The 22,210-nt window shown below is 49.2% G+C and overlaps 1 protein-coding gene across 9 annotated transcripts in view; it reads left to right on the top strand.

Annotated features, from left to right (window-relative positions):
- Positions 1-22,210, top strand: part of MAP4 (microtubule associated protein 4) — a 317,020-nt gene that overhangs the window by 87,783 nt on the left and 207,027 nt on the right. For 7 of the 9 annotated variants that reach the window (XM_015422361.1, XM_015422365.1, XM_015422366.1 and 4 more), the window contains exon 1: positions 13,651-13,911. In XM_015422361.1, the coding sequence (XP_015277847.1) occupies positions 13,674-13,911 (238 nt within the window). In that variant the 5' untranslated portion in view covers positions 13,651-13,673. Of the gene's footprint in view, positions 1-13,650; positions 13,912-22,210 lie in introns of those variants that run through there. The other 2 variants (XM_015422360.1, XM_015422359.1) reach the window with 1 other exon arrangement.

Below are 22,210 nucleotides of genomic sequence, written 5' to 3'. Positions count from 1 at the left end.
GTATTAAATACATGTAGCTTGTACAGTGAACAGCTGTCTGCTTGTAAACATTATGAGGAAAAAACACCACGCAGTGTTCTAAAGAACATACTAGAGGGGCTGTGGCTCAGTGGAAAAGCCTCTTGCTTTGCGTGCAGAAGGTCCCGGGTTCAATCCCCAGGGACTCCAGTTAAAAGGACCAAGCCAGGAGGTGATGGGAAAGACCTCAGCTTGGGACCTTGGAGAGCAGCTGCCGGTCTGAATAGACAATACTGGCGTTGATGGACCAAGGGTCTCCTTCAGCAGAAGGCAGCTTGATGTGTAAATGTCTTATACCGTTTGGGAGGGGCTGTGGCTCAGAGATAGAGCATTGGCTTGGCTTGCAGAAGGGCCCAGGACCGAGCCAGGAGGTGATGGGAAAGACCTCAATCTGAGACCCTGGAGGGCTGCTGCCAGTCTGAGTAGACAGTACTGACTTTGATGGACCAGTGGTCTGATTCAGTAGGAGGCAGCTTGATATGCATGGTGTGTATGTGTGTGTGTGTGTGTGTGTGTGTGTGTGTGTGAAGATCACAACAGAGTTCACTGTTAAGTTCTGAGAAGTCACTGATGAATACCAGTGAGTGTCTCATGCAGAACAAAGCAATACAGTGCTTATTGGGTGCTGTCACAAACGTGGTACCAGGCCAGGCAAGAGCAAGATAGTCCAAAGTCAGTCCAAAGTCAAAACTGGGCAAGCAGAAACACCGAGAGACCAAGTCCAAATCACCAACCGTTAGAGTAGTCGTTAAAGCCAGAGTCCAAAGAAGTCAGAAGCCAGGGAGTCAGAGGTTCGAGGTGTAGGTCAGGAGCGTAGTCATACGAGCCGAGGTCAGGAGCCGAGAAGTCAAAAACGAGGAGCCGGAACAGGAACACGGCTGGTGATGAGGTGCAGAGCTTTATCCAGAATGACTAGTTGCTAGCACAACTAGTCGGCGTGAGTGCGAGAGCTAAATAGCCCGTCAGGCTGTCGGCAATTAGCGCGCCCTGATTGTGTCCCGGATCCCGCTAGTACTCAGGGCTAAAAGAGCGTCTACCGTGCATGCGCGCATCCTGCCACTGGGATGCCATGTCCCGTCGGCGTTGTTCCCGCAAATGGGATACCGGTGGGGGCGAGTCAGGGGGCGTGTCGATCCGGCGTGGTTCAGCTTCAGCTGTTCCTGGAGCAGCTTCTGTGGCTTCAGTCCTGTCAGGTGCGGGGTTTTCAGGAGCCGGGAGCTCATCCCCAGCAGTACTTCGGTCTTCTGCTGGGGCCAAATGCTCATCCCCAGCAGTACTTCGGTCTTCTGCCGGGGCCAAGTCCTCATCCCCAGCAGTACTTCGGTCTTCTGCTGGGGCCAAGTGCTCATCCCCAGGAGTACTTTGGTCTTCTGCTGGGGCCCAATGCTCGTGTTCAGCAGCAGCCGTGACAGGTGCATGTCCATTTTTAATACATGCGTGTGCCCTTTTAGCTGCCCTGGTATGTTTGCACACATATATATTATCCTTAATTACTGGCTGCCAAATGGAAAATATCACCCAGCATTTGTCTGTTTCTTTAATATAATTTGGTTCCCCCTTTCCCACAGGAAATACTGGGTAAAAACTGGCAATTACAGTGCCCGGTCAGACTGTTGTGGTTTTTTTTTTTGCCCTTGAGAAAATGCCAGCCCTGCCTCTAATACGAGACTGGCAAGTTGCCCTCTACAAGATCCTAATAATTTGGTAGTATTAAAAGTCAAGAATCCTTTTACTATTTAACAAAAAAAACACCCTCTTCCTTCTTTGGTTGGTATCAGGATCAGGATTTTAAAAATGCAGATAGGACCTAGCTTCCCGGCAAACAAAATGTTTATGTTTCAAAATGGTGAACCAGGCCTCTGAGAATCTTGAAACCTGGAATGGAATGAAAGCAAAATGTGTTTGGCCTTGAAGGCCTTCCCTGTGCTTTATTAGTCAGAAGAAATCCGGGTTCTCACGCAGACTTGATTAAACTGCCTTATCTCTCAGTGTATTAGTGAGCATACAGATATAGTGGAGAGAAACATCACATTTTCCAGGATCTTCATTCAAATCAAACTCCTCACCTTTGTATCTATGTAGGCCAAACTCAGTTGACTATTCCAGCGAGTTGGCCGTCTGAGTTTATTGTAGCAAAGTAAAAGGGAAGTCCAGTAGCACTTTAAAGAGCTTTCGTGCAACAGAACTCACTCCTCACAGCCTAGAATCTCATGCCATTTCCCTTGGTAGCCATTCTGTCCCAACGTTCTTGAAAACTGCTTGATAATTAATTGGGCCCTTTAAAAGGTGCACTCATGTTGACAAAGGTGCTTACCTTTGTGTGGAGGTTTAGTATACACCAGGGGTGTCAAACATGCGGCCCGGGGGCTGGATCAGGCCCCCGGAGGGCTTCTATCAGGCCTGCAGTGGAACTGGCTGTCTTCTGCTTCTTCTTCCAGTTCTGCTGCTGCTGCTGCGTCATCATAAGTTTGCAGCTTATAGATATACACCTGAACAGCATACTCAAGATTGCAACAGCACAGACATTTTGATGCAATACTTCAGAGCAAGAGGTGTTAGTTATCAGACACTGTTAAATAAACAAAATATTGCACGAGTGCTCATGTTTTAAGCATGTTTTTACTTTAAGTTAAAAAAAAACACCTTTGTGTTTGTGTCCTTTATAAAGTTTATATCTCCGCTACCTGGCATTACATTTTATGACACACATGGCCCGGCCCAACAAGGTCTCATTTATGTCAGATCCGGCCCTCATAACAAATGAGTTCGACACCCCTGGTATACACTAGAGAAAATGTTTTATTGTCATTGCGACTTTTAAATTCTGCTGGACCTTCTGAGAGCTTTTGAGATCAGCACTTTAAATCCTGCAACCAGTGTGGTGAAATGGTTAATTGTAGAATCATTATTTATCATATGGCAGAGTTGCACACAGGAAGCATATAATAATTTAAAATAAGTAACCCAGTTGAAACAATGAGTATGCAGACCGATTGGGCAATCCCCCTAAATACTAATATCTACATTTTCAGTCCACTCAATTGCAGCTGGGGAGAGTTCAAAGAGCTCCACCACATCTCCCTGGAAAGCACGATGCTCACATCCCTGTGACAGATGGAAAATAGTTTGGCCGGCTGCACCACAATCGCATCCGGGTCCTGGTATTTTGCCCCATCCAGGTTCCTGCTCTGCCATAAATCTTGCCAGGTAATCAGTTAGACACCCAGGTTCCCTGGTGTTCTGGAGAAGATTACATGGTAGCTTGTAGAACCAAGGGCATTGCTTTGGGCTTCTTGCAGTAAGTTTGGGATCAAAACGTGATGGATAGATAGACCCAAATTATGTGTTGTTACGCAGGAGTTCTGTGGTTGGATTGCCTAACAGAGTTAAGGTCGTGCCATCTTCCTGCTCAACCCATCTTCCTTTCAAGCTCTTAGTAGCCACAGTAGAAGGAAGGTGAGTACAATAGTGAGACGTTATAAACAGCGTTTGGAGATGGCGTTGGTGGTGCAGCAGCCTTGCCAGCCAGCCTCTTAGCAGTCAAACAAACTAAATGCTCTAGGAGTTTGGCCTGTCCTACCACCCCTTGGCCAGGTGAATTAAAAATGACTTTTTAGGGAGAAGAATCCGGTTTTATTTTTAACATTGCAAACTGAAGTAAGCACCTTTTTTGCAAACATGAACCTGATTTAAAATGAAATCTAAATGTAATAAAAACACGCTAAAGCCTACAGTTATAATCTCAGCTGGAAGCTGTGGCCCTCCAAGACCCTCTAGTAGATGCCTTGAGTTGGACTTTTTAATGGAAAATGGAAAAGGGTGAGGGTCACCATAAGTTGGCTCCCTCTAAGCTGGGTTAGTGTGAGCCAGCTCACAGGTTCTTAGCCTCCGGCTCACACATTTTTGTCTTAGCTCAGGAGGAAGGATGGGGCTTCAGAGCAAACTAATTGATGCAGTAGCCAAATGGCTCACTCACAACTTTAATGCCAGCAGCTCACCAAGTAGAATTTTTGCTCACAAGCAGTGTTCCCTCTAAGCTGAGTTGGTGTGAGCTAGCTCACAGGTTCTTAGCCTCCGGCTCACACATTTCTGTCTTCGCTCAGGAAGGATGGCTCCATAGCAAACTAATTGATTTATGCGATCTGAAGAGAAACCAGAGTATGGGTTTGCTTTTTTGATCCTGTATGCTGTTTGATGGGTCTTTGACCGTAATAAATAATGATGATGCAAACTAATTGATGAAGTAGCCAAATGGCTTGCTCACAACTTTAACGCCAGGAGCTCACAAAGTAGAATTTTTGCTCACGAGACTCCACGGCTTAGAGGGAGGCATTGGCTGTGACTCAATGAATCCTGTCCTGAAACGACCGGCGTTCTACACCAGATCTCTCATTCTGTTTCTAGAATAACCTCTCCCGTTTGTTAGACAGCCAACCCTCTGACTCAGGCAGGCAAGGGATGTGCACCCTGCTCACCTTACCGTTGACGAGCGCCACACAGACCTGTCCTTCCTTTGGCAGAAAGAGACCAATAACCAAGTGCGGCTACACTCGGTGTGGAGCTTTAGAAGCAAGTGTGGTTTGCTCCCTACTCTCAGGATAGACTGGGGCTCATAGGGAGGGCCTTGTGTTCCTCCCTGCCGCTGTGCGTGGGCCTAGCATGACCATGCAGTTTGTGCATCTGGTTCCCCGCTTTCTGCAGAGAAATGGTTCAAAGAAATATTTCCCATGTTGTAGACTCCGTGTTCCCTCTAAGCTGAGTTAGTGTGAACTAGCTCACAGTTTCTTAGCCTCCGGCTCACACATTTCTGTCTGAGCTCAGGGAGGGCTCCAGAGCAAACTAACTTATGCAGCAGCCAAATTGCTCGCTCACAACCTTAATGCCAGCAGCTCACAAAGTAGAAGTTGTGCTCACAAGACTCCACAGCTTAGAGGGAGCATTGCTCCACAGCCAACTAAGATATGCACTAGCCACATCTCTCCAACTTTAATGCCAGTAGCTCACAATGTAGGATTTTTGCTCACAAGATTCCACAGCTTAGAGGGAGCCTTCCTTCCTTCCTTCCTTCCTTCCTTCCTTCCTTCCTTCCTTCCTTCCTTCCTTCCTTCCGTGTTCCCTCTAAGCTGAGTCAGTATGAGCTCACAGTTTCTTAGCCTCTGGCTCACAGATTTTTGTCTTAGCTCAGGGAGGGCTCCAGAGCAGACTAATTTATGCAGCAGCCAAATGGCTCGCTCACAATTTCAATGCCAGTAGCTCACAAAGTAGGATTTTTGCTCACAAGACTCCACAGCTTAGAGGGAGCATTGGTTGTAGTGCCAAACTAGGCACGCCTGCCTCCGAGTCGGCTCTCCAGGCCTTCCCTCTGTAGCCACGCATGCAGAGGTTTTGGCTGTAGTGGGCGTGGCCAACTCTGAAGCCAGCCGGAACGCCGTTCCTGTGCGCTCCTGCCCAAAAATAGCCCTGGATGGGAGACCAGCAAGGAAGTCTGGGGTTGCTATGCAGACGCAGGCAGTGGCTGGCTACCTCCGAACGTCTCTTGCCTTGGAAACCCTACGGGGGTTGCCGTAAGTTGGCTGCGGCTTGGTGGCAGGTTCTGCCACCCCCAGGCTAAGTCTGCTCTGCTGTGATTGGAGCCCACCGACTTGTCAGTCTTACTGGATTCTGTCCTCTGTCTCCTTGACAGTACTGTAAGCAGGCTGGGCCCACATTCTTCTTCCCCGTTGGGTTGTATCTGTTGCAGTTTCATAGATTTCATAGAATCATAGCGTTGGAAGGGGCCATACAGATCCTCTAGTCCAACCCCCTGCCCAATGCAGGACCGGCCTGAAGCATCCCTGACAAATATTCCTCCAGCCTCTTCTTGAAAGCTGCCAGTGAAGGGGAGCTCACCACTTTCCTAGGCAGCTGATTCCACCTCTGAACCACTCTGACCGTGAAAAGGTTTTTCCTGACATCCAACCTATACCTTTCTGCATGTAATTTAAACCCGTTGCTTCGGATCCTCTCCTCTGCTGCCAACTGGAACAGCTCCCTGCCCTCCTCCAAATGACAGCCTTTCAGATATCCAGACAGCCATCATGTCCCCCCTCCATCTCCTGTTCTCCAAGCTGAACATTCCCAGGGCCCTCAGCCTTTCCTCGTAGGGCTCAGTCTCCAGACCCCGGATCCTCCTCGTCGCTCTCTTCTGCACCCTCTTGGTTTTGCCCACGTCCTTTTTGAAGTGAGGCCTCCAGAACTGCACACAGGACTCAAGGTGCGGCCTGACCAGGGCAGCATACAGAGGGGCTATGATGACCTCCTGTGATTTCGATGCTATGGCCCTTTTGATACAACCCAAGACTGAATTTGCCTTTTTTTTTTGCCACCGGCGTACTTCCTCTTCGTCTTCTCCAGGTTGTATGCACAAAGCTAATGCCGGCAGGCTCAAGAGGAGCTTAAAGCTTGGCCAGAAAGGAAATCTGGCACTTGCCAGCTCCTCACTCGCAGGGCTTCAGTACCTTGAGTTAGCTGTGCAGTTTTTTTCACCCCTGCACCACTGTGAAATGAAGAAAAAGAAGAGATTGGATTTATACCTCGCCCTTCACTACCCAAAGGAGTCTCAGAGCAGCTTACAGTCTCCTTTCCCTTTCCCTCCCCACAGCAGACACCCTGTGAGGTAGGCGGGGCCGAGAGAGCTCTTGACAGAAACTGCTCTTTTTCAAGGACAGCTCTGAGGGAACTAAGGCTTGCCCAAGGTCACCCAGCAGCTGCACGTGGAGGCGTGGGGAGTCAAACCCGGTTCTCCCAGATTAGAGTCCGCGCACTTAACCACGACACTAAACAGGCTCTCAAGCCAATCCAGAGAGTTTAAACTGCTGGAGACTCACCTTAACTGCACCAAGTCAAGGAGAGCAGAATCATCTAAGCTCTGTTCACTGCCCAGGACCGACAGGGCTGTTGCACCAGAAGGCCTTGCTGCAACTCAACCCAGAGCCCCAAAATAGAAAACCCGGCCTGTGGCTGTGCGGGTCTGCTACCACTCACATCAAGTATAGAGTATAAAGTCTCTGTGGGTTAAAAATGCACAAGAAGAAGAGAAAGTGAAGAGATTGGATTTATATCCCGCCCTTCACTACCTGAAGGAGTCTCAGAGCGGCTCACAAACTCCTTCCCCTTCCCCCTCCCCACAACAGGCACCCTGGGAGGTAGGCGGGGCTGAGAGAGCTCTTTCGAGGACTGCCCTTGGGAGAACAGCTCTGAGAGAACTTGTGACTGGCCCAAGGTTACACCAGCAGCTGCATGTGGAGGAGTGGGGAATCAAGCCCGGTTCTCCCAGAGAAGAAGAAGAGATTGGATTTATACCCCACCCTTCACTACCCAAAGGAGTCTCAGAGGGGCTTACAGTCTCCTTTCCCTTCCTCTCCCCACAACAGGCACCCTGTGGGGTAGGCGGGGCTGAGAGAGCTCTGACAGACACTGCTCTTTTTCAAGGACAGCTCTTGTCAGAACTACGGCTTGGCCAAGGTCATCCAGCCAGGTGCACGTGGAGGAGGAGTGGGGAATCAAACCCGGCTCTCTCAGATTAGAGTCCGCGCACTTAACCACCACACACCTGCTGAAACCCTTCTATCGACGCAGCCCTGTAAGGTACTGAAGCTGGAATTGGATGTCTGTCGATGACCGATGACCGTGCGTGGCAAATCGCTTCTAAAGGCAGAATTCGGAAATTATGTCTTAGCTCCACAAATCGGTTTACAGCCTGGTTGATAAAAAGAGGCACAGAAATAATCTCAGGTGGACCTCTGGCTATAAACAGATCTTTGGGGGCGGGGAAGGGGGGGCTTCCTTCTTTTGTGTACTGAATGAAGGCTGGCTGGTTAACTCCTGAGCTGCTGCCTGGGGCGGGGGTTTTTTGAGTTGTCTTTCCAGTATAAATGCGAGAGGCTTAAAAGGCAGGTTGCTGACAGGAGTGGAGTTATCTGAGGACAGAGGCGTGCTAGAGGCTCTCCTCTATGGAAGGGATAAACGCGCCTTACCGTGATTGAAGGATGTACATCCCTTATTATGTAAACAATAATCTCCATAAGGGAAGCGGGAGTTCAGCCAGGCAACATGCTGTTGCTTAATATTTTTTGTGTGTGTGTGTGTTTTTTTTTTTTGCTGCCAAAATACAGAGCATTATAGCTGCCCAGGGGAGGGGAGGGATTATATCTTTGTCCAGAATTTATGCCCCCGTCATGTATAACGTTTGGGCTCAGTTTTCATGCATTGGAATCGTACAGCCCTAGGACCTCAATTCATTATTAAGTGCTGTCAGGTCGCACCCGACGTACAGTGACCCCATAGATGTGGTTTTCAAGGCAAGAGGTGTTCCAAGGTGGTTTTTGCCTGCCTCTGCGTAGCAACCCTGGGCTTCCTAGAGAGCCAGTTTGGTGTCGTGGTTAAGCGCACGGACTCTAATCTGGGAGAACCAGGTTTGATTCCCCCACTCCTAGAGATGTGAAGGCCTGGAAGAAAACTGGGAAAATTTGGAAAAAACCCGGCTTTTTCCCGGTTTTTTCCCTGAAGCCTTTTTTTTGTTTTTTTCCGAAAAATTGGAAAAAGAAAAAACAGGGGGGGAAAATTGATTATGGGACCTTTTATTTTAACATGAAGAATAAAATATTTTAAGACAAGGCGTTCAACTATTTTCCAAATTATTTCTAAAAAATATGTATGGTATCAGATTGATCTAATTTCTGTGCACTGAGGACAAGCAAGTCCTAGGTTACAAACTGTACCCTCCAATGCAAGAAGAAGATGCATTTCTTCCTTTAGGAGGTGCTATTGTCATGAGAACAGAAAAAGGTTTCAGGTTTTGTTTTTGCATGTGGGTGGGTATTCTGTTTGTAATAATTGTTTGGATACACTATATTTTTAATATGCTAGTTGTGATAATTTCATGCCAAGTAAAAATGTCCATAGTCATATTTTATGTTCCTAAAGTAACAGAACGATTTCAATCTGGAAAAGAAGTGCTAATATAGCATTTTTTTCAATTTTCCCGAAAAGTTCCGTTTCCCCCCGAAAAAAACCAGGGAAAAAAAGGGTTTTTTCCCCCCAAGTTTCAAAATTTCTGGAAATTTTACATCTCTACCCACTCCTCCACTCTTGGGCAAGCCATAGTTCTGACAGAGCTGTTCTCTCAAGGACACTTCTGGAAAGAGCTCTCTCAGCCCCCACCTGCCTCACAGGGTGTCTGTTGTGGGGAGGGGAAGGGAAAGGAGAGTATAAGCCACTCTGAGACTCCGAGTGAAGGGCAAGGGGGTATAAATCCAATCACCTCCTCCTCCTAACCAGGGCCGACCAGGCTCGTCTTCCGAGATCTGATGAGATCGGGCTAGCCTAGGGTTGCCAAGTCAAATTTTCTTACCAGCGGGGGAGCCTCGCCGGGCTCCGGGAGCCGGCGGTTGACGTGCGCGCGCTGCCAGCACATCACCGGAAGTGACGCGCGACGTCGATCACGTTGAGGGCGTGGCCCCGATCGTCGGAGGGAAAACCATAGAGTTTTCCCTCCTACGATTGGGGCCACGCCCCCAACGTGATCGACGCTGCGCTTCGGGGGGCGGAGTTCCCCCCAGCCCCAATTCCATGGGGGAGGGAATCGGGCCTCCGAAGCGGGGGTTTACCCGCCCCCACTTGGCAGCCCTAGGCTAGCCTGACCCATCCAGGTCACAGCAGTGACAAACAGAGGTGGTTTCCCTTTGCCTTCCTCTGCTTAGCAACCCTGGACTTCCTCGGTGGTCACCCATCCAAGTATTAACCACAATACAAGAACTCCTTGTGGGCACTCCATGAAATTGCTGAGCGGTCGGGTTAGAACGGATAAAAGGAAGTACTTCTTCACCCGAAGAGTGATGAACACATGGAATTCACTGCCACAGGAAGTGGTGGCGGCTACAAGCATGGACGGCTTCAAAAGGGAATTAGATAAGCATATGGAGCAGCGGTCCATCAGTGGATATTAGTCACAAGGTATAGATAGGGGCTCTGGGGCAAGTGATGCTCTGTCTTCTTGGTGCTTGGGGGGGTCAACAGTGAGAGGGCTTCTAATGTCCTGGCCCCACTGCTGGACCTCTTGAGGGCACCTGGTATTTCTGGCCACTGTGTGACACAGAGTGTTGGACTGGATGGGCCTTTGGCCTGATCCAACATTGGCGTCTCTTATGTTCTTATGTTCTTATGACCCTGCTTAGTTTCCAAGATCTGACGAGATCAGGCTTGTTTGGGCTGTACAGGCTGCTGTCCTTGCCCCTTAAAGCACCAGACAGCTGGTGAACAGCACTGTTATGTACGCGGACCGCCACCAGGGCTCCGCGGCTAAGCAGGAGCTTGGTCCCCAAACACAAAGGGGACCTCGGATCCTAGCCCACCTCGAGTCCACCAGTAGCACCCTTGGTGGGAAACTCAAATCCTCCAATGGGGACAAAGGTGTGCCGGGTGGGAGTGTATAGAGTTGGCCTTGCGGGCCGTTTTTCCTTGTCTTGTTGTGAAGTACAATAAATGCGTCTGAACGCATGTCGTAGTCCGAGTTCTCCATGCGTCGAACCCAGTACTTTTCAAGCATCTAAGCCCAGCCGTGCTGCAACGACAGCAACCCATTTCCAGTAACCTTTTGCATTTCTTACGAAGACAGAAAATACGAAGCTGGGGCTCTTTATGGAAGAGTGCATGGCTCTCTTCAGTGCGGCGGCTGGGCCTGTGTGGAAATCATCACTCCTAGCCTGAGTTTTGGTTTGTGGACTCTGGAGTGTGAGTCTAAGGTAGTCTCGCCTTCCCAGAGCCTTTGTATGTTGGTTCTGCCTATAAAAGCCTCCTTTAAGAAGGCCTCTGTTCCTTTTTGAGAGGCGGTTGTGGAAATGCACACTGCTTGATCGAACTGCAGAATTCGAAATGAAGAACGTTTCATTCCATTAATGCAGAATTTGTAATCTCCATCCGGTCGGGTGGCCAGCCTCCCCGGGGCGGGGGTCATGGTGGGGCTGCAGTTCTCACAGAATTACATTTGGTCTCCAGACCACAGAGATCAGTTCTTCTGGAGCAAATGGCAGCGTCAGAGTGCAGACTGTATGGTATACCGTAGATTCTTGATGAAATCCCAAATTGCCCTTTCCACAGGCACTGTCCTCACATCTCCAGGAATTTCCCAAGCTAAAGTTGGCAACCCTAGGAGGAAGAGGAGGAGGAGATTGGATTTATACCCCGCCCTTCACTACCCAAAGGAGTCTCGGAGCGGCTTACAAACTCCTTTCCCTTCCCCTCCCCACAACAGACACCCTGTGAGGTGGGTGGGGCTGAGAGAACTCTGAGAAAAACTGCTCTTTTTCAAGGACAGCTGTGCCAGAGCTTGTGACTGACCCAAGGTCACATCAGCAGGTGCCAGTGGAGGAGTGGGGAATCAAACCCGGATCTCCCAGATTAGAGTCCGCACACTTAACCACTACACCAAACCCTACAATCAAACCATTTTCTAAAACTGGAACAGATTAAGAGAATGTTAAATGTCAATTTGTTATTCAGATCTTGTTCAAAATGCAATCTCAATTTAATATCAGCAAAGCAAGCTGAAGTGTGCATATATCATCTCTCAGAACTAAATTGATGGCCTGTCAAAGCAACCTTTAACGGCATCTACGTGTTATGTAATGAAAGAACTACAGGGAGAGCAAGAAATGCCTTTTGTGGTTGGGCACTTTAAATAATAGATCGTGTTCCATGTTATGGGCTTAACACGATGGCCCAGGGACTGGCAAAGCCGTTCCAGGCTCTGGGAGCCAAGCTCTGGCTCTCGGACTGCTATCCTGGATCTCTTGAGGGTATCCTGTGAGCTTCCATTTTACGTTCAGTCTCAGCGTGGCCGCTTAGGACACTGCCTGCTCTGTGCAAGCAACAGGAGGGTCTTATCTCATGGAAAATAGCTGCCTCGGTCAGGAACGACTGGCCCTTGCTTTTGGAAGTGTCTGGGTGTTTGGTTCAGTTGCATACATAGTGCTTCCTATCCGTGGCTAAAAGGTTGTGCGTCCTGGCATCCTCAACATGCTGTGGTCTGCAGGTAAAGGCTCTCATTTCGTGCCCTTCCGGCATGTGTGCATTTCAACCCCCCCCCCAAGAGTATACATGGGTTAGATTTTGCATTAAGAACATAAGAGAAGCCAATGTTGGATCAGGCCAATGGCCCATCCAGTCCAACACTCTGTCACACAGTGGCGAGAAATACCAGGGGCCATCAGGAGTCCACCAGTGGGGCCCGGACACTAGAAGCCCGCCCACTGTCTGCCCCCCCCCAAGCACCAAGAATACAGAGCATCCCTTGTCCCAGACCGAGAGTTCCTATCTGTACCTTGTGGCTGATAGCCACAGATGGACCTCTGCTCCATATGTTTATCCATAAGAACATAAGAGAAGCCAGTGTTGGATCACGCCAGTGGCCCATCCAGTCCAACACTCCATGTCACACAGTGGCCAGAAATACCAGGTGCCATCTGGAGGTCCAGCAGTGGGGCCAGGACCTGTGCCCCCCCCCAAAGCACCAAGAAGACAGAGCATCCCTTGCCCCAGACCTAGAGTTCCTCCCTATACCTTGTGGCTAATAGCCACTGATGAACCTCTGCTCCATATGTTTATCCATAAGAACATAAGAGAAGCCAATGTTGGATCAGACCAGTGGCCCATCCAGTTCAACACTCTGTGTCACACAGTGGCCAGAAATACCAGGGGCCATCAGGAGGTCCAGCAGTGGGGCCAGAACACTAGAAGCCCTCCCCCTGTTGTCCCCCCCAGCACCAAGAATACAGATCATCCCTTGCCCCAGATCAGGGGTGGCCAAACTTGCTCAATGTAAGAGCCAAACAGAATAAACGTCATACGCCTGAGAGCCGCAAGACATGAGCAAATATTACACGGTTTTATTTAAAAATAATGCAGATTTGCTTTTTATTAACATTAAACGAGACTTCCAAAAATAGAAACAGAAGGGGTCAAAACAGGTATTGATAATGATATTTATTTGTCCAATGTTATGTATTTGTTTGCTAGTGATATTTATTTGTCTGAGAGAGAGAGAGAGAGAAAGAGAGAGAGAAACGAATAAAGCAAATAGATGGGAGGGAGGGAGAAAAAGCTTCCCCAGCCGCTCTGCCAGGAGCCGCACAATATGTGTGAAAGAGCCGCATGTGGCTCCCGAGCCACAGTTTGGCCACCCCTGCTCCAGACCTAGAATCCCTACCTATACCTTGTGGCTAATAGCCACTGATGGGCCAGGTACATTGCAGAAGACATGTAGGCTGCAAGGAGTTCATCTTGGATTACCCTCATGGGTAGAATGAAGGCTTGGTTGACTCCTAAATTGGAGTTCATAAGTGTAGGGTGCATCTTTTTTTTGTTGTTGAAGAAATATCTGAACGACAAAGCAAGAGAGACTTGCTTTTAATCCCCCTTTCTCTTGGTGATTTAAATCACGGTTCTCTCTTGAGTCGAGGCAGTCTGTTGTTCTGGCTCCAGAGCCCTTTGCAGGAATGATTAGACAAAAGGCGGCGTGTCCTAAGCTCCCAATAAACGTCTTTTTGTGCCAGACAAGACTGTAAATTTAATCCCTCTTCCCTAATGTTTTTCTTCAGCGTGCAGAGGGGTGCTGAACCATGGCCGACTTGGATCACAACCTCAGTCTCGCGGATGCCCTGACAGAGCCGCCGCCACAGATCGAGGAGGAAGTGAAACGGGATTTCATGGCCACCCTCGAAGCTGAGAAATTTGACGACGTGGTGGGAGAAAAAGTTGGCAAAACAGACTACGTCCCTCTTCTGGACGACGACGATGTGAAGGCCGGGAACCAGGAGGCGAAAACCAAGCCCCATGCTGACGGGGTTCAGGTGGAACGTAAGTGTCTGAGCCCAAGTATGAATTGTTGGGCTACTCACATGTGGTCTTTACACCCCCGGGTGGGCCAGGTAGAAAGTCCTTTCCTGAAATAAAAAATGGCGGAGGAGCATTTCTTGGGTTGCTATTAAACTCAGTTTGCTAGCTCGAGGAGTGCCCTTCTTAACCTTTCTTACTTGAGCAGCTTCTGGTGGGGCAAAATGCCATCAGGTACTCATTTGGGTCTGTTTGACCATTGGTCCCAGGGTGTTTGGATCCATTGACCTGTGTGGTTGGCATGACAGTGCCAAGTTATCACAGGGCCAGGAGACGGAGCTGGTGTTCCTGTCCGTGCATTTGATTAGTTTTCTGGAGAAGACTACATTGTGAGGGAGATTCTTGAGGGGTCGAAGAGGGTTGCTTGTTGTCCTGCAAACCCTGGTGTTTAATTAGGGCCAGGGTCTTGATGGGCTTCAGGAAAGGGTCCCGGTCAGGGTGGATCAGAGTTCTCACGGGAGCCAGGACTCTTCCTTGTGAACTGGATTGGTGTTGATTTTCTGACTCTAATAAACATGGAATCTCTCCTGCAGGCATTGCAAGGCCCGAGGAGTCAGAAGGTCTCCATATGGGTTTCCTGACAAAGGGCTGGGGTCCTGAGGGGTGTGTGTGTCTCAGAATCTTGCGGGGGCAGGGTGTGAATGAGCAGAAACTTTGCTCACATGATAGGTTTGAAAATTCCTTAGCGGTACCTGTTCCCTTTAGCAAAGTGCTGAACACGACTAGGGAGAAGGTCTGACAACCATTCTGCTCTGGCATCCAATGGGAGCAGCTTCACATGAACACTGATGGACCTCTGCTCCATATGTCGACTCTATCTAATTCCCTTTTGAAGCCGTCCATGCTTTTAGCCGCCACCACATCCTGTGGCAGTGAATTCCAAGTGTTAATCTCTCTTTGGGTGAAGAAGTCCTTCCTTTTACCTGTTCTAACCTGACTGCTCAGTAGTTTCCTTGAGTGCCCACGAGTTCTTGTACTGTGAGAAAGGGAGAAAAGTACTTCTTTCTCTACCTGCTCTATGCGATGCATAATCTTATAACCATTGATCATGTCACCCCTCAGCCGTCGTTTCTCCAAGCTAAAGAGCCCCAAGCGTTTTGACCTTTCTTCACAAGGAAAGTGTTCCGACCCTTTTATCATTCAACTTGTTCTTTTCTGCACCTTGTTCCGACCCTTTTATCATCCTAGTTGCTCTTTTCTGCACCTTTTCCAATGCTAGAATCTCTTTTTTTGAGGTGTGGTGACCAGAACTGCACACAGTATTCCAAATGAGATTGCATAATTGATTTATACAGGGGCAGTATGATACTAGCTGATTTGTTTTCAATCCCCTCCCTAATAATCCCGAGCATAGCATTGACCTTTTTTTAAATTGCAGTTGCAATTTTATTGCAGGGTGATTCTGGAGACAGCGGAATATTTTCATGACCTGGCTGTCTTTCGGTGGGTCAGAGAATTCAGCTTCAAAGGTGGCTTCAGATTTCCAGATCAAGGTGTTTGTATCTGTGGTGATAGTCGCATCGTCAGTCTAACCTGATGACTGTGTGTGACCCCAGCTCTGTTATTTGAAGGGGCTGTAGGGAAGCAGCCTCCCTCCTGCGTCCCCTCTTTTGGTTCAGGATTGGAGCTGCCGGTGCCTCCCCTTTCTCAGCAGCATGAAGCCTTTCCTCTCTGCCTCCTCCCATATCCAACTCAGTTTCCTCTCTCTCTCTCTCTCTCTCTCTCTCTCTCTCTCTGTCTCTGCTTCTGACGGCTAAAATGCTCTGGGCATGCATCTCGCTGCCTCTTGTCTAGACCGCTGTCACAGTTTCCCCGTCTGGCTGGCCGGCTTTCTGATCTCATCCTCTCCAGTTAGTTCCGAATGTCTTTGCCGAAGCGCTCTCTCTCTCTCTCTCTCTCTCTCTCTCTCTCTCTCTCTCTCTCTCTCTGCCGCTGTCTCTAATCATATGTTTGTTTTTTGCTGGCTCACTGGCACGCTTTGCGTGGACGTTCGCCTTAGAGATGGCCGGCCCTTGTTTCTTTTTCTTTGCTCACAGAAGTCCCTTGATTTCTAAAGCTCGTCTCTCCCCATTTGTGATTTAAGCATTTTGCAAGTTTAAACCCCCCCCCGGCAGAGGCTCTGCTCTGGAGAATCCTTGTTTATGTAACCTGTCTTTAAAAGTAAACTTACATCTTGTGTCAGGATGTATAACTTTCTCTTCTTGTAAATGTAACCTTGCCTTTCCCAGAAAGGCACAGAATTACACTCCTGTCGGGAGAAGCGCCTAATATTAGTTCCCAAAATGGGGATGGGGGGGGGGGGGGTGGGTGGCTTGTGGGTGCAGGGGTGTGGAGTTTGAGAAGAAGAAGAAGAGATTGGATTTATACCCCGCCCTTCACTTGGAGTCTCAGAGCGGCTTACAAACTCCTTTCCCTTCCCCTCCCCACAACAGACACCCTGGGAGGTAGGTGGGGCTGAGAGAACTCTGACACAAACTGCTCTTTTTCAAGGACAGCTGTGCCAGAGCTTGTGACTGACCCAAGGTCACATCAGCAGCTGCAAGTGGAGGAGTGGGGAATCAAACCCGGTTCTCCCAGATTCGAGTCTGCACACTTAACCACTACACCAAACTGACTTGCTGATGCTGTCTCTAGGCTCGTGTTTGACAGTTTGGATGTAATTGCTTTAATGCCCTACCTCTGTTCTCAGCACTACAAATGGACTTTTGCTCCCTTCTGCTGCTACAGACAGACTAACACAGCAACCCATCTTCGTTTTTTGAAGAAATCCTCAATAGATTCATTTGGTTGTCATAGATGTTGGGGGGGGTGAAGAAGAAGAAGAGATTGGATTTATTACCCCCCCCCCACTACCCAAAGGTGTCTTAGAGCGGCTTACAAACTCCTTTTCCCTTCCCCTTCCCACAACAGACACCCTGCGAGGGAGGTGGGGCTGAGAGAGCTCTGGACAGAAACTGCTCTTTTTCAAGGACAGCTCTTATCAGAACTACGGCTTGCCCAAGGTCATCCAGCCAGGTGCAAGTGGAGGAGTGGGGAATCGAACCACGACACCAAACTGTCTCCTGGTGAGGTTTATAGGATGGATTTTGGTCCACATGATCTTATTTTGAGATGTGGAAAGCATTTTCTCTAACATGCAGCTTTCTGACTCTGAAGGTGTCATGATCTCGCCCTTATGGCATGGCACACTTTCTAGAGTTTTGGGATAGTTTAAAGCTATAAGAGAAGCCGTGTTGGATTAGGCCAAATGGTCCATCCAGTCCGACGCTTTGTGTCAGACAGTGGCCAAAGCCGAAGTGCCATCGGGAGGTCCACCAGCAGGGCCAGAACTCCAGAAGCCCTCCCACTGATGTCCCTAGAGCCCCAAGAGTACAGAGCATCATTGCCCCAGACCAAGTGTTTTCTCTATACCATCTGGCTAATAGCCACAGATGGACCTCTACTCCATATGTTTATTGATAAGAACATAAGAGAAGCCAATGTTGGATCAGGCCAGTGGCCCATCCAGTCCAACGCTCTGTTGTCACACAGTGGCCAAGAATACTAGGGGTCATCAGGGGGTCCAGCAGTGGGGCCAGTTTTGTTGAAGTGGGCAAGTATCCAGCAAACCCTTGCAGAGATTTTGGTCCTGAAGAGACTGATCCATAGAGGGGCTGGATGTGAGGGGACCAATGCTCCCTCTAAGCTGTGGAGTCTTGTGAGCTAAAATTCTACTTTGTGAGCGACTGGCATTAAAGTTGTGAGTGAGCGATTTGGCGACTGCATATATTGGTTTGCTCTGGAGCCATCCTCCCTGTGAGCCGGAGGCTAAAAAACTGTGAACTACCCCACACCGACTCAGCTTAGGGGGAACACTGGAGGGGACCCCACCACAGGGCAGCAGGATTGCATCTGTGTGGATTTTTTTTAATGGTATTGTTCTATAATGTTAATAGAGCCTTAGGTATTTGTCCCTTGCCCTTGTAATGAACCTTTCCCCTTCCCGAGACAAAAATGAGATCAGTTCTTGAATAAAGAAAATGCTTCCAGCGTGTAGGTTATGCTGCCTCTGAGCTGTCTTATGAAGGCACCCGTCATTCATATGACGGCGATGGGGTAGATCTACGACAGTACCTACTATTATCAGTATATAATTTTTTTCAGCATGGCCCCATCTGCGGATACTTCAATCTGGAGATTAGAGCCATGAACAGATACTACAAACCTGAGAAAAGCCCCGGGGGGTTGCAGAAAATCCTAAAAGGATCTGACAGTAGATGATGAGACCCTGGAGAGCAGCTGCCAGTCCGAGTAGACGATCCTGACCTTGATGGACCCTAATGCTCTGATTCAGTATAGGGCAGTTTCACGTGTGTCCATGACCCCCTTCAGCACATGACACCTTCTATAAAATACTTCATTTCTGAGGCAGGTTGAGTCATAGTTCTCATTCTGCAGCGGCACTCTTTTTGGTACCCTTGTGATAGGACTGCATGGTAATTGCTCCTCTTTTACTACTGAGGAGTTCTGGAGTTGTCTGAGTGCCATGCCCAAGGCCACGGAGCGTGTCTGTGGAGAGAGCAGGACTTGAAACTCCCACAGGACGGGAGGCGTGCCACAAGACTGGAGGAGGGCAGATTTATTTTTATTTTTATTTTTTTATTTTTAGATTTGTATCCCGCCCTCCCAACGGCTCAGGGCGGCTAACATGCAGCAGAGCCAAATTGAATAGATAAAATACAAGATGTTATCCCAAGTTTCAAAAAAGAGAGGAAGGATGACTCAGGAAACTACAGGCCAGTCAGTCTGACCTCTGTCCCAGGGAAGATACTCGAGCAGATTTTAAAGGGATCAGTCTGTGAGCATCTAAAGGACCACTTGGTGATCCAGGGAAGTCAGCATGGATTTGACCCCAACAGGTCCTGCCAGACCAACCTCATTTCCTTCTTCGATCGAGTGACGAGCTTCCTGGATACTGTGTGCAGTTCTGGTCACCACACCTTAAAAAGGATATTATAGCATTGGGAAAAGTGCAGAAAAGGGCAACTCGAATGATAAAAGGGTTGGAACACTTTCCCTATGAGGAAAGGTTAAAGCGCTTGGGGCTCTTTAGCCTGGAGAAACGACGACTGAGGGGAGACATGATTGAGGTTTATAAGATTATGCATGGGACAGAGCAGGTAGGGAAAAAGGTACTTTTCTCCCTTCTCCACAAAATAAGAACTCGGGGGCACTCCATGAAATTGCTGATTGGTGGGGTTGTGTCCTTCTTCACCCAAAGAGTGATTAACACTTGGAATTCACTGCCACAGGAGGTGGTGGCGGCTACAAGCATGGACGGCTTCAAAAGGGAATTAGATAGGCATATGGAGCAGAGGTCCATCAGTGGCTCTTAGCCACAAGGTATAGATAGGGGCTCTGGGGCAAGGGATGCTCTGTCATCTTGGTGCTGGGGGGGGTCAACAGTGGGAGGGGCTTCTAGTGTCCTGGCCCCACCGCTGGACCTCCTGATGGCACCTGGTATTTTTGGCCACTGTGTGACAACAGAGTGTTGGACTGGATGGGCCTTTGGCCTGATCCAACATTGGCTTCTCTTATGTTCTTATGAACATATGGAGCAGAGGTCCAGCAGTGGTTATTAGTCACGAGGTATAGATAGGAACTCTCAGGCTGGGGCGAGTGATGCTCTGTATTCTTGGTGCTTGGTGGTGGTGGTGGGGTCAACAGTGGGAGGGCTTCTAATGTCCTGGCCCCACTGGTGGACCTCCTGATGGCCCCTGGTATTTCTGGCCACTGTGTGACACAGGGTGTTGGACTGGATGGGCCTTTGGCCTGATCCAACATTGGCATCTCTTATGTTCTCTTATGTTCTGGATCTAGGGAATGTTGTTGATGTTGTTTACCTGGATTTCAGTAAAGCTTTTGACAGGGTTCCCCATGATGTTCTGATGGGTAAACCAGAAGACTGTAGGGTAGTTGGGTGGACAGAGAACTGGTTGGAGAACCGCACTCAGAGAGTAGTTTTCAATGGGATTTCATCTGAATGGAGGGAGGTGTCCAGTGGGGTGCCACGGGGCTCGGTTTCCTTCGACTTCTTCAGTTTGCCGGCTGTGTGTGTGGAGCCTGATTTCAGCAATTTCAGCAGACCACAAGGTTCACAGTGTAAGCAGCAAATCATAGGAGAACCTATAAGGAAACGCATCTTTCAAGTATCTAGAACGGGCGTCTTTGCAAAGGCTGTTTGGAAAATGTTATGACTATGGGGACTCCTCCTATCAAGTTACATTGACTGCATGGACTTTGTGTCTTATCTTCAAAGGAGGAAATATTAGTATCTTATGCCTTATTAGAGTTGCAGTATGCATCAATGTTGTTGCTGTGACACCACCAACTTTGTAATTGTTTAATGGCTGCGGTCACACGGAGCATTAGCCACACTACAGAGACGGAAGATAGGCGGATCATAGCGCCACATCTGGGAAGCGTAGAGCTCCCGTGGTGAACCCGAGGCTTCCCGCCGAAGATGCGGGGTAAAAAAACTAGTACCTCCGAAGTACTAGTTTCCGGAAAAAAACACCTTTTAGTGATGGGACATGGGCAGGCACCTGATCGCGTTTCCGGTGGTAGGTCGTGGCATCCGGCGCCCGCCCATGTCCCATCACTAAAAGGTTTTTTTTCCAAGTTTCCACAGGATGCGCACAAGCACCCAACGGCGCATACGCACACTTCGTTTAAAAACAAACAACACAGCCCCCTCCTCTTTTCCATACCCCCCCCCTACTCCTGGCTCGGCCTGCTCGAGAGGAACTCTCTGCACCGGGCGGCAGAGGGGGAGGTGCAGGGGGGGCGTGGCGGGAGGGCGGCCCGGCTGAAGCTCCTCCTGGAGGGGACTGGACGGAGGACACAGTTTGCATTCCTCTGCAGCCCTGGAAGGGGTTAAACCCGCGGAGCCTTTTGCTAGAGAGGCCGCTTCTTTGCCACACCGCAGGATTGTCCTGTGATTGGCACCTCCCCCCTAACCATGGGACCTCTATGGGATGTCTGATCGCGCAGCCACGCGTTATTTTTCTCCGGGGGAAACAGCCACGCTCCCCCCCCCCCCCATTTTCCTACCCGTGTGACCGGGGCCAATATATTGTTTTGGCAATCTTTGATGGTGTTTCCTACCAGTGGAATGTGTATATTTGGGAACTCCCGTGACACTAGTCTTTCCCCCTTGTTGTTTGGATTTCTTTGTTTCTGAGGCCACAGAACTGGACAGATCTCTGCCACGGGCTGACTCCATGCATCTCTGTGCTTGCGCCTTTAGTCTTCCCGCAGACGGTGCGGCCAGAGCGGGAACCAGATCCCCTGGGGAACCGGCTGTTCCATCAGTGCGGGGGGGGGGGGGGTGGGGGGGGGATGGCGGGGGGGTTTGGCCGACTATACCAAGTCGACCAGATTAGTCAAGCTTAACAAGCAATCAGTGGACTCCGGGCCCAGACCTTTTGTGAATTGTATGAATGCAGGGGGTTGCTTTTGGAGGAGCAGAGTTAAGTCAGGGGGGACTGAGCGATTTGGGGGCTGCCCCCCGAATTCTTGGCATCTTTCCCTCCCCCATAAGGGTGATGGCCACAGGCAAGCTAGTTTGAACAAGTGGCTGAACGTCATAATTTGACAATTTCTTGCTAATCCTCTTATTCCTCTGGTACTTTTATGTAATGCTGAGGGGGGGGGGTGGGGGGGGGGGGGGGGGAGGGAGGGGTTGCACGCTCGGCCCTGCTGTTTCCTTCCTTCTCCCTAGCAACTGCCTGCTCAGCTTTAATGTCAGCGTTTGACCTTGGACTGATGCTCAGGGGGAAGCGTTCAGATCAGTGGCTCCTCAGTGGCAGCGTGGCTGCCGCCTTTCTCTCTTAATTTTTTTTTTTTAATTACGAATGGGGTAATACATGTTATTTCTGTTTCATGCAATTTGCATGTTACGACAAGTGAAACAAAATCACGTATTCTGTAATATGTTCAAGGAGACAGACAGCTTGTTTCACTGTTTTTTTCTCATTTTTAAGCTTACAATCTGTGTATAGTAGCTGAAGAGAGCCAGAGTCCAGTAGCACCTTAAAGACTAACAAAATTTGTAGCAGGGGAGGAGCTTTTGGGAGACATAAGAACATAAGAGGAGCCAATGATGGATCAGGCCAATGGCCCATTCAGTCCAACACTCTGTGTCACACAGTGGCCAAAAATACCAGGTGCCCTCAGGGGTCCAGCAGTGGTGCCAAGACACTAGAAGCCCTCCCACTGTTGC

Source organism: Gekko japonicus, unplaced genomic scaffold (assembly GCF_001447785.1).
Source record: "Gekko japonicus isolate JY-2015 unplaced genomic scaffold, Gekko_japonicus_V1.1 scaffold915, whole genome shotgun sequence".
Taxonomy (NCBI): domain Eukaryota; kingdom Metazoa; phylum Chordata; class Lepidosauria; order Squamata; family Gekkonidae; genus Gekko; species Gekko japonicus.
The sequence above is the reverse complement of the archived record's forward strand: the minus strand, read 5'-3'. Positions and strand labels throughout refer to the sequence as shown.